General features: G+C 39.1%; 1 protein-coding gene across 3 annotated transcripts in view; it reads left to right on the top strand.

Annotated features, from left to right (window-relative positions):
- Positions 1-4,479, top strand: part of ss18 (SS18 subunit of BAF chromatin remodeling complex) — a 29,718-nt gene extending 25,239 nt beyond the window's left edge. For all 3 annotated transcript variants that reach the window (XM_067452238.1, XM_067452239.1, XM_067452237.1), the window contains one exon: positions 3,688-4,479. In XM_067452238.1, the coding sequence (XP_067308339.1) occupies positions 3,688-3,714 (27 nt within the window). In that variant the 3' untranslated portion in view covers positions 3,715-4,479. The remainder of the gene's footprint in view (positions 1-3,687) is intronic.
- The last annotated feature ends 11,575 nt before the right edge of the window (positions 4,480-16,054 follow it).

Raw genomic sequence — 16,054 nt, 5'->3', positions numbered from 1 at the left:
CATATCCCTGCCTCAGGTCTTAAAGGCGCAGTAGCCTTTACTGCTGCTGATTGATGTCCTTATATTCAGTTTGACATTAAACAATGCTCTTGATTGAATAGCTTTTGTAAGTTTAATAAGGATTAATCTTTCATTTAAACAGTTAAATATGCAGTTATTTTACATTTGATTACTTTATTCAAGTTCTGTACCTTTCTACAGGCCAGTAGGCATGAACATTATTATTTAATCTACACATGAGTGAGGTCGAGTTAAACATTCTAGTTTGAATTTTATTTTTCGGCTTTGGTTTCTTCTTTTTTTGTTTCGGCCAAGAATTTTGATTTCGCTGCATCCCTACTGACAATGTTCTGCTCGGTGTGTCGTCAACACGCTTCAAAGATGCCAACACGAATAGTTTCATTCTTGGGACTAAAAACCATAAAACTGGATGCCATAAAAGACCACAAATCATCGTGAAAATGTCAGTATTTCATTGAGACTTGAGATTAAATAAACTGCTTAAGAATTGTAGAGCTTGTAGTATTAATTTGTTAAAAACAAAAAAGTGGCTGGTAAAAACATTGAGTGGTAGACTTTGAAAAAAGTTAATTTCCATCCCTGGCGCGCGCTGTCTACGGGTGACGTCACGTATTTTGCGAAATGCGCAGTTAGGTAATGTGTCGCCCTCCATACGTTGTAAAACAGATATGCAATATAAACAATACAAAATTGGCCTAAGATAGAGATTTTAAGTCTACAATCTACTACAACTGTTTATTAAAGGTTTGTTGCCGATTAGAACTTGAAGTGCGATGAGGTCTTAAAATATTTTGAGAAGGTCTTTAAAAAGTCTTAAAAAGGTATTGAAATTAACTTCAGGATTCCTGTATATACCCTGTTCTTACTTGCTCTCCCAATGCTGTTAGGTAATGGTGTCATTAACCTGTTCTAAGCTTGCTGCACTGTCTATTAGGGCTACGTGATTAATCGAAATCAAACCGCAATCGCGATTTGTCTTGTGCGCGATTATGAAAGCTTAAAGGCTGCGATCTTAATTAAATAAATAAATGCCCTGTGTGTTAGCGAAGAGTGGCTCTGTGATCAGGAGTAAACGCTGCTCCGTCTGAAAGACTGAGCTAGAGTCGCTTATAACGTGCATTTATAAAAACAACAGGAGTCATCTTCACAAACTAGTGAAGCGTTCATAAACCTGTTCAACAAAGACGTTAAATAACATGTTTTACCTCACTTCATATCGTCAGTCGAGTTTTTGTGAGCTGATGTGGCTTCTCATCACAGAATGAGGCAGTGATGAAGTCTACGTCAATCAGCACTGCATTATAATATACTTTATTATTATGAAAAAACCCTAGACGTCTTAAAGAATACACATTTTTTTTGCTGCTGTCATGTTTATTGTGGTCATGTTTATTCAAAGCGTTTCTATCTTCTGTTTATTTATCCTACAGCGTTAACAATGAGACAAATGTGGCGTTTTCCGCTCAAGGGGGCCCTCTGGCCTTCAGAATGAATTAAACTTTTGGGTAATAAATAATAATAGAAAAATAATATTTAATACATTTTAAAGCTTAAAAACAATACATTTATAGGACAATCCATATCTTTCTCCCCACAGTGGATGCACAAGAGGTTCATATTTCATATTAAAGACAGACTTTAAGAAATGAGTATGTATATATATCTTAACGCGTTAATTAAGATTAATTATGGGACTTTAACGCGTTAATTAATTACGTGAAAAAATAAATAACAATTTTAACTACACTTATTTTTGCACCGCGGAACATTTTTCAATGAATGAGTTTCGACGGACCGATTATGCTGGAACACCAACTAGCACTCACGAGTCACGACAACAACAAACCAGTGTGAACATGAACGAAGAAGCTGATGAGACCGCTTTGCTTGGCCCCGTGGATGGGAAATTTCGTTTTAAAAAACGAAAGGATGGAAGCGTCGACAAGAGCATGGTTGTGTGCAAGCTATACAACAAGGAATCTGCGTATCACCGCAGCACATCGAGCCTCAAATATCACAAATATGCTTTTGCTACACTTAATGGCAAACATTGCACTGGTCTGCTGGACTGAAATAAATAAACAATATTTTGTATTCAGTCATTATTCAATGGGATACTAAAAATCCATGAGAGAAATTTCTAATTTTTCTCAGGTCAAATATTTATATGCAATTAAAATGTGATTAATTTCGATTAATTAATTACAAAGCCTCTAATTAATTAGGTAAAAAAAAAAATATCGAGTCCCGGCCCTTATATTTTTATATATATATATATATATATATATATATATATATATATATATATATATATATATATATATATAGCAATAACTCCTTAGGCTTAGACCTTTCTAATGTTTTTAGTTATAGGGTGTCTGCCTATTAATAAGTAACCCAGTAGTTTGTTTGTAAAATAAGTGTTCTGTAAAATATTACAATAATAATAATTATTATTATTAGTATTATTATAATGTTATATTTATTCTGACATACTCTTTTTTTTAAATGTGTAATTATGAAAAAAAATTGTAAAAATGTTTTGTATATATTTTTAGTCATTTATTATTAGTCATATTAATATATAAATACAAAGTGTTATATACACACACTTTTCATTTGTAAAAATAAATAAAAATAATAATCCATTTTAAATCGCAATCTCAATTTTACCCATAATAATCGCAATTATATATTTTCCCCAAATCGTGCAGCCCTACTGTCTAATATGGCTTTTTTACACCGAGCAGTATGGCATGCAATTTTTGCCATTTCCATTGTCAGAAGATGTGAATGGTACCCTAATTCCATACCATACTGTACCACTTTTCTGGCACCCTTCCGTTGGGGTACCTAGCACAGTAGTCTGGTACTAAAGAGTGGAGCTAGACTCACTGCAGAACGTTGATTGGTTGACAGAGAACAGTCACTTGCACATGCTTTTTTCAGCTGTGTTTTCCCCTGCAGCTTTGGGTCAAACAAAGCTTGTCGTCTTGTGACAACAGCCACATGCTGAGAAGCAAGAACAAGACCTGCTGTATGTAGCATCATCTTGGCACTAAAATACCGTCAATCGCTACAACGCGCCTATCATAAGCATACTGTTGGCGGTGGAGAAACAAGGCCGATCAGGGTTTTGAGTCCCAAATCATATGGGTACTGTACTGAACCGTACCACACTGCTTAGTCGAAACGAGCCATTATTGGTCTGAGCTGCACAGCTCAAACGACCAGTGCGGTTTCGTTATACTTTCCGTTACGCTCGCCATTTGTTTCGTTATGCAACAAAAATTTCAATTATCTTATCAGATAAAAAAGGTTGGTGGCAGTCTGGAGGCCTCACTTAAATGTGAATTGACATTAAATGAGAATTTGAGTTGTTTACAGTGTCTCTTATAGTGTGACTGTTATATGCTGGTGTCATGTTCACTTATTTCTCCATGTGTCTCACTTGAATTATTGCATCTGTACTCATCTGTGAAGACTCCTTTTCAAATATTTGTTTCTCACAGTCTTGGAATCATTAAATGAGAAAACATTTCTGTATTTGAAAGAATTGTGTATATATATATATATTTTTTCAGTAATAGAATGTCAATAGCTAAGTCTATCTTAATAGCTGTGTTGCCACACAGGCCTTCATTCACCTTGTTTCTTTCTTCACAGGGGCAGTATGGAAACTACCAGCAGTAGATGATGAAGATTTGACTTCCTATCCTAGCATCTCACATTTGGAGTGTGTGTGATCTGATGAAGGGCTACCGCGCTCTCAAGATCTCTATACATCACCTATGAAGAGATGAATCTTCCCCGCTAATGTTGACTGAACTCTTCATTCGGCCACAAGCATTTGAACAAACTGAACAATGATTGGCTCGATTCTCAGCACAGGTGATCTAATTGTGACTTGACAAAAAAAAAAAGAGAAAGCGTACACACTTTAAGAATTTCCTGTCGGCTCATATGTGCATTTTTGAGTTTAACAGAGAAGCAATTTCATAGCAGCAATGCCTTAAGTGAAACAGCTGCCTTATTCACAGCAACTTACAAAATCAGTGAAAATACATAAACACAGACAGCAATGTTCATAAGCTATGGAACGTGTTTTGTTTTTATAATGAAATTCATTGTGTGGTGTTGTTGTTGTTGTTTTTCTTCTCCTCTCCTGCTAATGTCAGAGAAGCAATAATGCTGAGGTGCGAATGAAGGCTAGCGGAGAGGTGGAAAATGGTTTTAAATTTCAGGTTTTAAACTATGCTATGATGTATAAATGTATTTTATGCTTTATCAAATAGAGCTCAGATTGTGTCCAGGTGTTGAACAGTAGCTCAAAGTGTCGTCCCGTGTGCTTATTGACTGTATTGAATTTTTTTGTTTTTTCATTTTGGAGGTGGGACGTTCCATTTAAAATTACATGTATGTCTTGCTGAAATTGGATTAAAATTATCTGGTACTGTAGTGGTTTGTATTTCAGTCATGTTTGAATTATTGTGCAGTTTAAAATATATATATATTTAAAAGAGTGGACTTAAGAGTCTCATGGAAGTTGTCAAACTTGGTATCAAAGCAGCAGTTTGTCTTTTTAGGGTCTAGTATCTTGTAGGGTGCCTGATTAGAGACGGTTGCTAATGATGATTTTAAACTGCACTCTTTTGCTCTTAAGGCAAAAATTGTTAATTAGTGTTTTATCTACACTTCTGGAGTTTCAGATAACCTAAATGTATGTTTTTGCTTCTCCAGTTCAGTTTAATGTGTGTGTAAAGCTAAATCGAACCTAATCAAATATGGGCTATACACCTGTGAATATATATTTTTTTCTTTTTGAATGAAGATATGCACATACAGCTTTCACCTTGTACAGTTATTCACTGTGGTTATGCGGTTGTTATATGTTAGATAAAATTGTTTTTGTACAGTAACAATGCACGATTCAACAGTGTTTTTCATTAATATGTGAACAGCATGTCTCGGAAACAAAGATAATGACTTAAACGCTCATATAATGGACATTTCAACAATATATAAAAAAGCAGTTAATTTAGATGTAAACTGACATGCAAGTAAAGCCATAGAATGTTTTGTTGTAGCTCATTGTTTCTTGAAGAGTTGGAAGTGGATGTTGGTCAATGAGAAGCTTCATAACTTATAAATAATGTTGGTTTAACTTAAAGATTTAAAGACCCAATGGAATCAAAATTAGTTTTATGGCTTTTGGTAAGAATATGATAGCCTTGAGATTATACATGCACTCCTAAACATATAAAAAAAAAAATACAGGTCCTTCTCAAAAAATTAGCATATTGTGATAAAGGTCATTATTTTCCATAATGTAATGATAAAAATTAAACTTTCATGTATTTTAGATTCATTCCACACCAACTGAAATATTCCAGGTCTTCGGAATTTTGGATTTTCGTGAGCTGTATGCCAAAATCATCAGTATTAAAACAATAAAAGACCTGGAATATTTCAGTTGGTGTGCAATGAATCTAAAATATATGAGAGTTAAATTTTTATCACTACATTATGGAAAATAATGAACTTTATTACAATATGCTAATTTTTGATAAGGACCTGTACGTATGCTTAATGCTTTCAACATTACTTCATCAATTACATTCAACAAACTTTTCTACTGCACAGTGTGGTGCTACTTGGCAGCTTTGGATGCTCCGATATATAAGGTCCCTAAGGTTCTCAATTGATCAGGTCTGAAGAACGTGAGCATCAGTCAATGGTGTCAATGCCTTCCACACCCAGAAACTGCCTACACACACTGGCCGCAAAAAAACAGGCATTGTCATGCACCAGGAGGAACCCAGGGCCACCACCAGCGTAAGGTCTGATTATAGTTCTGAGGATTTCCTCCTGTTACCTACCGGCAGATAAGGGTATCATTGGCTAGCACACGGAGGTCTTTGTGACCCAAGGATATTCCTCCCCAGACCGTGACTGACCCACCACCAAACTGGTCATGTTGAATGATGTTTCACACAGCACAATGCTTCCCATGGCATCTCCAGACTCTTTCATGTCTTGTGTGAACCTACTCTCATCTGAGAAGAGAACGGATGCCAATGGCAGACTTGTCTATACTAGTGTTCTCTGGCAAATCCCAACCGAGCTGCCCTGACAGTTCAGAAACATGCACGCCAGTAGCCTGCTGAAGTTTATTTTGTAGGGCTCTGGCAGGGCTCCTCCTTGCAGGTCCTGCTGCTGGGTTGTTGCCCTTCTAAACTCCTATCTAGCCCTTGTGTAAAGGCCTGTCTCTTGGTATCTCTTCAATGCTCTTGAAACTGGGAGACTCACCAAACCTCCTTGTGACACATATGGATACGCCATCGTGGAGGCGCTAGACTCCCTGTGCAACCTGACTGGGTTGCAGGCACTGCCTCATGCTACAAGTAGTACAAGGACCCTAACGAACACAAAAACTAAAGACAAACCAATCAGTAAGCGATCATAAGAAAGCAATTGTCTGTGGCCACATCTGCAGAACATTCCCTATTTTGGGGTTCTCTTGCTTTTGCCGCTCCAGTGCAGGTGATCCTGATTCACAATCACTCAAGCTTCCTAACAAATTGGACAAATTGAGATCCCTAAAGTTGAATTGATTTAGTGTGAGTGTGATTATTATGGGGCCATTTACACAACACCCTACCATTTACACTAGTCCCTATCTCTTGCTTTGTCTACTGTGTGTAGACCTCCATGGCCCTATGTTGATTTCCTAAATGAGTTTGCAGATTTTCTCTCAGACCTATCGGTCAATGTTGGTAAAGCATTGATTGTCTGAAATTTTAACAATCATGTAGATAATACAAATGATCAGTCTTGCCAGGCTACCTTGCCTATTAAAAACTATTCAAATTCCCTATTTAAACATTTAATTCATATTATTATAGACAGTTTCATAGTAGCCTATTTTATAACGTTTCAGCAGGTGTATTTGTAAAAATGTTGTCTAGCATGACCTATGCTTTGTCAATGTTAAGATTCTTTTTAATATGCCAGTTAAAATATGGCAGACTTTCTCCAGGTCTTTAAGGGTGCTTTCACATCTCTAGTTCGGTTCATTTGGTCCGAACCAAGGGCAAACAATTATACATTGTTGCATTTTTCTGCTTTTTTTGGTTCCTTTTCACACCACACTGATTGCTTTGGTCTGAACCAGTTGATACGAACTAAAACGCAGGCACGTGACAACATCCACATCACTCATTGGCCATGGCGTATTTCCTAAACTGCTTTTCGATTGGTCAGAATTGACGTGTGGGAAAATTCCAACAGAAGAGGCAATGGCAAACTATAATAACAAGGGAGAGGCGACTGCGCGGGCTGGTTTTGTCCCTGGTCATAATCTACTACATTGTGTGTATTTACCACAGTATGCAAACAATACATTTCTATAATGTTGCGACAAGACAATTACAAAACTAAAAAAAGGCGAGTGCGCATCACTTGCACTTCAAGCGGAGCTGTGCATTAATTATTCTTAACTCTGACATGCTCATCTTCTGAAAATATTGCCAACAATCTATCAGGTAATAATGTCATGCACACATTGTCAGCGCAGTTAACTACGGCAGCTGGTTAAGTCCAAAAATGATAAGTACTTTTGCAGTTGGTTCTGTTCGAGGTCGGCTCATGTTTTCACCACAAACGAACTGCCCCAGAGTTCGTTTGAAAGTGTACCAAGACCACCTCTTCAAGGTCTCTATACGCTTGTTTGGTCCACTTTTGGTGCGCACCCGAGTGTGATTGCTGCTTTTTGACCTGACCAAACGAACCGCACCAAAGAGGGAAACAAACTCTTGTACTATTCAACCGAACTAAATGAGGCAGGTGTTAAAGCACCCTAATACTTTATAAAAATGAGGCAAAACAAAACAACAGTTGTTTACTTTCACAAGCTGTCACGTATTTGCTAGCTTGCAGACTCTCATGTCTGCATTCTATGCATCCTCATTACCAAAAGCACATCCAGGCACTTTCATGTTTCCTCTGTACTTGCATTCTTGAGTATTGGAATTGAACTTCGACGGGTAATAATGTAGTACACGTACACAAGAACGCAAGATTGCTTAAGAGCGTATATTTAGAAATGGCCCATGGTGAAGATGAAGGTGGGAGATGGATGAATCCCCTTTCAGGAACACCAGGCTGCAGGTCCACAGTGGAGTTGAGGGAGGAAGGAGCCAAATTGGAGATTTGGCAGGTGGAGACCCAGGCAAAGCTGAAGTGCCGATTAGACCGGGCGACACTGAAGGTCCTGGAGACAGAGCCACAGGGACAAACAGCCGAGGTAAAAGTGAAGCCGAGTGTGCCTGAGGACTGAGGTGAAGCCAGGGGAAAGCGGAGACCGATAGAACCCTTAGTCCATGGCAAAGGCAAATGACTGACTATGGCTATGCCAGAGGGATGAAAAGCCATAGGGATGATGGTCCCAGGTGGAGCTGAGGGGGCGAGGAGCCAAGGGGGAGTTGACAGGTTGACAGGCCGAGGTAGAGTTACAGGTTTGGAAGTTCTGGGTAGAGCTAGAGGGTCGGCACTCCAGGGCTGAGCTGGCAAACTAGAAGCCAGATCCACTGCTCTGAGCAGGCAGTGTAGGCTGAGGGAAAAGGCAGATAATTCAGGATCTTGGCTTATGTGGGACAGAAAGATAATTCAGGAACAGCCTCTGGTCGACATGGGACAGGCATAGGAAGTGAGAATTGGAGGCAGGACGGCAACATCAAAGAAATCAGTGAACTGTTGCTGGCTGATGAAACAGACAGTATGCTAACACTTGCGCTCTCCACCAAATGTATCAGGTGTGCGCACTTAGATCCACTTTGGCAGAAGGGACATGGCTCCACTCCACCCCCCTGTATTCCACCAGCACCCCCACTAGAACGGATGATGTTGCAGGATCACGCACCTGGGGCCTCATGTTTAAAACTTTCTGTAGATTTCATTCTAAAAGAGTGCGTATGCACATAAGTTATCAGATTTGTAAAACGCCTAATTTTACTGTGCATAACGTCATCTGCATATCATTTCCAGGCTCAGGCTTTGTGTCTTCGCTGGGCTCTGGCTTTACTGATCTGCTTGGCGTGGTAGCTAGGGACTTTGGGGTGGTTCTCTGTGTTTCGACTGCAGGAACCAGGGTCTACATAAAGTTCCGGGGAAATATTTCCCCCACAAAATGGCCCTGCTCCCGAGGTAGTACTTTTTCAAAGTTCATGAACTTTCGGGGGTGGGACTTGGGTGTTGAACATGCTGATTGGTTGAGATCACGCAGTATTTTAGTACAACCTAAAAGTCTGTTTTGGTGCGTGCAGTAAGAGTCGTTTGCTATTCAAATCAACTTAAAAACGTTTGTCATAACTTATTGATCCTATATATTTTTTTACAGTGTAGCTGGAAGGCATGGATTGCCCTATACAACTATGTTGTTGCCTTTTTCCTCTTTGACAACAAAGTAACTGACATTTCCAGGCATAAATAAATGGTTTTCCCCATGGGAATATCAAGCATCGTAATTATAATTTAGCTGCGTCTCAACCTGAGTCTGAGGAGAATGATTATAGATGCGTGTTATTTGCGCATGTACCAGCAGGAGGCTCACGTGAGTCACGACTGGCAACAGAGCAAGGAACTATAATTGCACAGTGCTCAATATAGCGTTATGATGTCAAAATACTAAAACCTTTGTAATCCTGAAAGTACTGGCATTTTTTACCAAATGTAACTGAATTCTGATTACTTTTTTTTTAGACATCACTGTAACGAATTAAAGTCAGTTACCAATTTTTTATGTTAAAAATTATGTAACACCATTACATGTATTCCGTTACTCCCCAACCCTGGTCATGGGCTTGCTGGACTCCTCTCTCTTGCAGATGTTAAAGGGGGATCCATTTTACAAAAGCACCCATTCCACAAACCAGTCCACAGACCATCTCTGGGCATGCGTCATCTCATCTCAATGTTGAGACCTGACTGGAAAAACAAACTCAGGCTTTCTTCATCAAAATAGACGCAATAGTAACGATCCAAGAAGTCGTGTGTGTGCTCCTCGAGGGATCAACCTCTAGATCCATATTTTAGGTCCTTGCTTCTGTCACTCACGGTTGTGACAAAGATGGGAAAAGCTGGATCTAATTGCTGTTAGGAATGGTTTTATTAATTTCACGCTCAAAAACAAAACACTCATGGAAAAATGTGAACAGAACAACCAGTAAAATGTGACAAGAACGGACAATAAAATGAACAAACAGGATTGGAACACAAAGGCAAACAAATCAATGGAATGAACAAGTGGTGCGAATCATAATCAAATCAAAGAGAAACCATGGGAATAAATACAAGCATAGGAAACCCACAAAAAATAATCACATAAACAGAACCCATTGTTACATGTATACTGTAAAATTCAGTGTATTAAACTTGTGTTATGAGATTGCCGGAGACAACAGCACATAAACAGTATGAGAGTCTCCTACTTTTCTGCCTCATAAGACATTCATGAGTTCACACGTACACATAATCTGAATAATCAGAGAGTAAGGGTGCTTTCACAACTGCCTCATTTAGTTTGGTTGAATCATTCTAGAGTTTGTTTGAAAGTGTGAAAGCAGCAATCGCACTCGGGTGCGCACCAAAAGCGGACCAAACAAGCGTACTGAGACCTCCTTGAAGAGGTGGTCTCGGTACGCTTTTAAACGAACTCTGGGGCGGTTCGTTTGTGGTGAGAACGTGATCCGACCTCAAACAGAACCAACTGCAAAATTACTGATAATTTTTCGACTAAACCAGCTGCCGTAGTTAGCTGCGCTGACATTATGTGCATGGCATTACCTGATAGATCGTTGGCAATATTTTCGGAAGATGAGCATGTCAGTTAAGAATAATGTGAGCCTCCGCTTGAAGTGACAAGCCATGCTTGCTCGCCGTTTACAGTGCATTAGAACGTTGTTTTCAAGCCGCATCCCGCTTCATTATAGAAACGTTTGCATAATGTGGTAAATACACACAATGTATAAGATTATGGCCAGGGACAAAACCAGCCCGCGCAGTCGTCTCTCCTGTGTGTAGGTTGCTGGTTTTTCCTCTTCTGTTGGAATTTTCCCACATGTAAATTCTGACCAATCGAAAAACAATTTTGGAAATACGCTATGACATTTTGGTTGGCTTTAACTGGTTCGGACCAAATCAGTGTGGTATGAAAAGGAACCAAAAAAGCTTAAAAATGCAACAATGTTTGCCATTGGCTCGGACCAAATAAACCGAACTAGAGATGTGAAAGCGCCATTAAAGTAGTATGTGTATTTGGTGTGCTGTCGGTATTTAGGTCCAAACACTCCCCTCATATTTCCGGTCAGGAAAGTAACCAGGCCAGTGTGAGGAGATGGGCTGGTGGAGGCAGGGGCGTGGGACTGGGGGGATAAAGGGTACTGAGTAACCAGGGCCCGAGGCAGGGAAGTCCGTTTTCTATACATATACAAGGTACGGGGGCCCAGCAAGTTGGTTTGTACCCAGGGCCCAAAATTTAGTGCTACGCCACTGGGTGGAGGGATGCTGAAAACTGTGGAGGACCATATGTGAGTCGACCGCGTATATTTACCAACTCGTGCTGATTGGATAGACATATCGATTACTGATTGCTGAATGTTGGAATGATGTGGTGATTGGATAGATAATTTGAACGTGTTCCTCCTGAGCTTCATTAATAATTCATCATTAGTCCAGCATCGCAGCTACACACTGCCATGTTGTAAGACAACATCTGTATTGAAAGCGCCTCCATGTTGCTGCTGCTGTTGTTTTTCGCCGTAGGATTACCAATTCAATGTCATTGCCATGGAAACTAATGCAGATATTCCAGGATATGAAAGATTGCCACAGGACACACAAATTGAATCTGAACAGTTGAGATACACAGTGTTGAAAGTCAATCATTTAGATCAGATTTCAATAGGATACACAACTAATCCGATTTGGACAAGCAGTGTGAATAGTGTTAGAAGATATAGTGTGTGCATTGTGATTGGAGGGTTAGAAAAAGGAAAAATAAGACAGCAACCAAATAAATCTGTGTTCACTAACTGCTATCATAAAGAGCAACACAGCTTTGTTCAGCTCACTCAATATTCAGACAATTATAATTCACAGCACCTCTCAGGGCAAGACTCTGAGCTGCCACAGTGGGAAATGACTGCAATCATTGCTGGAAGGCATGAGTATTCTCCCTCTTTCTCTCCCCTTTGTGTTTCTGTCTACCTCTCTTTATGATAGAGGATTTGTGAAAGGAGTGAGGGGGAAATGCAGCTCTCTGCACACTTTAATTGGAGATGTGTCACACTAAATAAATAGTGTGAAAGCAACCAGCAACCAGAGGCTTGAACTAGCGGCCCTGGGGAAGCCAGCAGCTTTATTGGGCAGCAGCCACAGTGCCACGGGGCCATAGACGTGTATAGCTACGTTAACCAATCTTTTGCCAGTGCTTTACATAACTGCAACCGCCATAACCAGAACTGTCTTATTATTCTAACTACACTGTAAAAAAATCTTGTTGGTTTAACTTAAAAAAGTAAGTAACGTGGTTGCCGTAAAAATGTGAGTTTATTGAAATTAGAGTTGATCCAATGAAGGAAATTGGTTAAATAAATAGAAACTCAAAATATTATTGTATCTGAACCACATAAACAATGTGATAAAACATAAAAAGAGCACAATTTGGCATGTTTCTCTGCTTCATCACAAATAAAATACACACAATTACCCAATATGCTTACAAAATCTGTTAATAATATTTTAATAAAGGTTGTTTGTTGTAGTCACTCAAATGACATTTTTAGAAATAAGCCTACATTGGTTTGTGTAATTGTGCTTCAGTAATAATGACTGATCTGTGGAGTTATAGCCGGTTCCGATATCATTGCTTTTGGTTTGTAACCGACATGTTCATATTAATGTAAATGATCTAATCAATGCTTTACAATCTATCATTCAGCATTCAAACAGAAAATACCCTTTATACAACGTAAATATGCAAAAGAATATCTTAATATAAGTCAATGTATTATTTTTATTTTTATTTTTTTTAAACAGAACATTTCAGTCACCTTGAATATTCTGTAACAGATGAATGAACTCTCTTTCACTGAATTGAGCCAGTGTGTCCTGTAGGGGGAGTAAGAGAACTTCAAATGAACCTTATATGAACACGTTCCATGGCTTTCACAAGCATGAACACAGCCCTAGAAAAATGTATATCACAACAACGGCTATCATATTACTAGTAGGCAAGTTAACAATGATTTTGACTTGATAAAAATGTCATGATCAGATCATGGTGGCAAAAAAACAAAAACAAATCAGCAATACGCAATCACAATGTGATTGTTTACTGGGTGCATGATCGTTTAGGTTTTCCTAATTTATTTCGCTATATGGTTTTATTATATGTAAGGTAATGTTGACAATGTTGAGCATGTATGGGTGCTTAAAGGGGGGGTGAAATGCTGTTTCATGCATACTGATCTTTTTACACTGTTAAAGACTTGTAATCCCATACTAAACATGGACAAAGTTTCAAAAGTTAAGGTGGACGTTTGATGGGAGTATTTCTTTGTCAAAAATACTACTTCCGGTTAAGTTTCGGCAAGTTTTTTGCGATCATGCGTCCCCTTGACGTTAATGGGGGCGGAATTTCCTTGTATGGGCCTTACGGACAATTCTACCGGAAGAGCGTGAGAGAGAGAGAGAGGGAGAGAGTGAAAGTAACAGCCTACGCCCATCAAAGCGCTGGCTTGTAGGATGCGCTGCACAGGTGATGTGCACAATTACCAATGTCACCAAAAAAGTGCGTTTTTGGTTGCCAGACCAAGACAGTCCTGCACAGATTCCCCAAAAACCCCGCGGTAAGGCAACAGTGGATGGAATTTGCTTTTCCAGATCAGCAACTGAGTTGCGCGAATGTTTATATCTGTTCGCTGCATTTCGGTGCCGACTGTTTCATAAACAAGGCCCAGCTCAACGCCGGATTTTCCGATCGCCTAATGCTGAAGGATGGAGCAGTCCCAACGATAAAGGTCCCAACGTTAGAACCGCAGGCTGTGAGTAAGACTGATTCAGATGTCTGTGTTTTTGCCTATGCTCATCAAGTAGCCCAAACATGATCACGTATAGTTAATTGATCAATGGAGCATGCGATGTGTAGTGCGTGTACATTTGTTTAGCTGGCCACTATATGTGTAACTTTATGTTTGTGTATTGTAAAAGCACTCCAAACAACAATACACAAAGAGTGGGGAAATATGTTGAACTAAATAAGCGCGCTTCTTCATTCAAATGCGCTACTATTCCGTGTCTTTCTATGTAAACACTAACTTAGCCTGCCGTGCAAAACCAGTCCGCTTACTAACGTTACAATTGTCTACACAAACCACGCGTAAACACACACACACACACACACACGTGCACAACTGCACTTCCCACATGTACACCTTCAAAGACAAAAATACGAGGATAAATAACACAAGTCGCTCAGCATATTATATAGTTAGTGTATAACTTGTACCACATACAGACGTCCTGCTCTAGTCGTTTTTGCTGCTGCTCCTGTTCAACTTCAGCCACTGGGTCTGATTCCGGATCATAGATGTATGGCTGTATCTGATTAAAAGCCATATTTTTATTTTGAATAAAGTTTTTTCCCGCTGTTAGGGATGACACAGCTTTACGACGCACTCAACACAATAGCAGCGGCGCGCACACGTCATTATTTAGCTCCGCTCACACGATACGCCCCCACCCGCTCGGCTTTTTTCGGAAAGACTCGGAACAGCGCATCTTTCTTATATAATTATAAAAAAAATAAAGACTTTTCGGAGATATGCAGGATGCAATGCTACTCTATAGGTACTCAAGATTGACATGACACTGACTGAAACTGAGTGTTTCACCCTCCCTTTAACAAAAAAGGGATATTAAGTAAGTGTTTGATGGAGACACAGAGAATGAGATGTGTACGAAAAAAAATCCATATTTAAAACTTTATAGACTAAAATAACTATAGAACGCGAGTAGACTTAAATAGTTTTAAATATGGAGGCGTTTATTAACCCCCCGGATCCGTGTGGAGTAGTTTTATGATGGATAGATGCACTTTTATGGACTTCAATAGTCCACTTTTTTTATGGACTATTAACTGCCATTATAAAGCTTTGAAGAGCCAGAACATTTCTAATAGAACTTCGTCTGAATGAAGAATGTCATACACACTGACTTGAGGGTGAGTATTCATAGTCTAATTTAATTTTTTCGGTGAACTAAGCCTTTAATGCACTACACATAACAAACAATGGTAATCAAGTTACACATATAGCATGACATTTTTGCAAAAATATATATTCCTGAATACTTTTGTATATCATTTATGAACTTCAACATTATATGAATATCATTATGTCTTTGTGTTCCATTCAGCACAAATATCACTTACAAGCTGCTTTTTGAGCTTTACTGAGAGCAATTTGTGTTGTGTTTTTGTTGTTTTTTAAGTTGTGTTCAATATGTCACTTAAATGGTTACTTCAGCGATTAGCATATGACTTTGTATCAGTAGAAACCCTGGAGTATATTCAAATGATTGTGCTTCCCCCCTCATATCCCCCTGAGACAAGAGATTTGTGCATTTTATTTCTGGAATAATTCCTCCTATGGTGCAAATTGATGATATTTGCTTCATAGGAGGAATGTTTGACCAAAGGCTAAAAACTACAGCCAGCAGAGGGAGACGTTTCCGCATGTTTTGAACCCGTGCATGGGGGATGGGAGATTACACTCACAGCTCAGCTCAGCTGCAGGCACTCATTTAAACGGAGCTATGGTGAGCAATGTAAGTCTTTTAACTTCTCAAATTAATTTCTATGAAAGTTAAGATTGCAAAGGCATGAACTGAAACGCGGCAGACTGAACTCCCGTTGTGAATGTATGTGAGTGTAGTCGCGATTACCTCAGCTCTCATCATGAGAGCTCAGCTCATT

This window comes from Pseudorasbora parva, chromosome 9 (genome assembly GCF_024679245.1).
Source record: "Pseudorasbora parva isolate DD20220531a chromosome 9, ASM2467924v1, whole genome shotgun sequence".
NCBI classification, from domain to species: domain Eukaryota; kingdom Metazoa; phylum Chordata; class Actinopteri; order Cypriniformes; family Gobionidae; genus Pseudorasbora; species Pseudorasbora parva.
The sequence above is the reverse complement of the archived record's forward strand: the minus strand, read 5'-3'. Positions and strand labels throughout refer to the sequence as shown.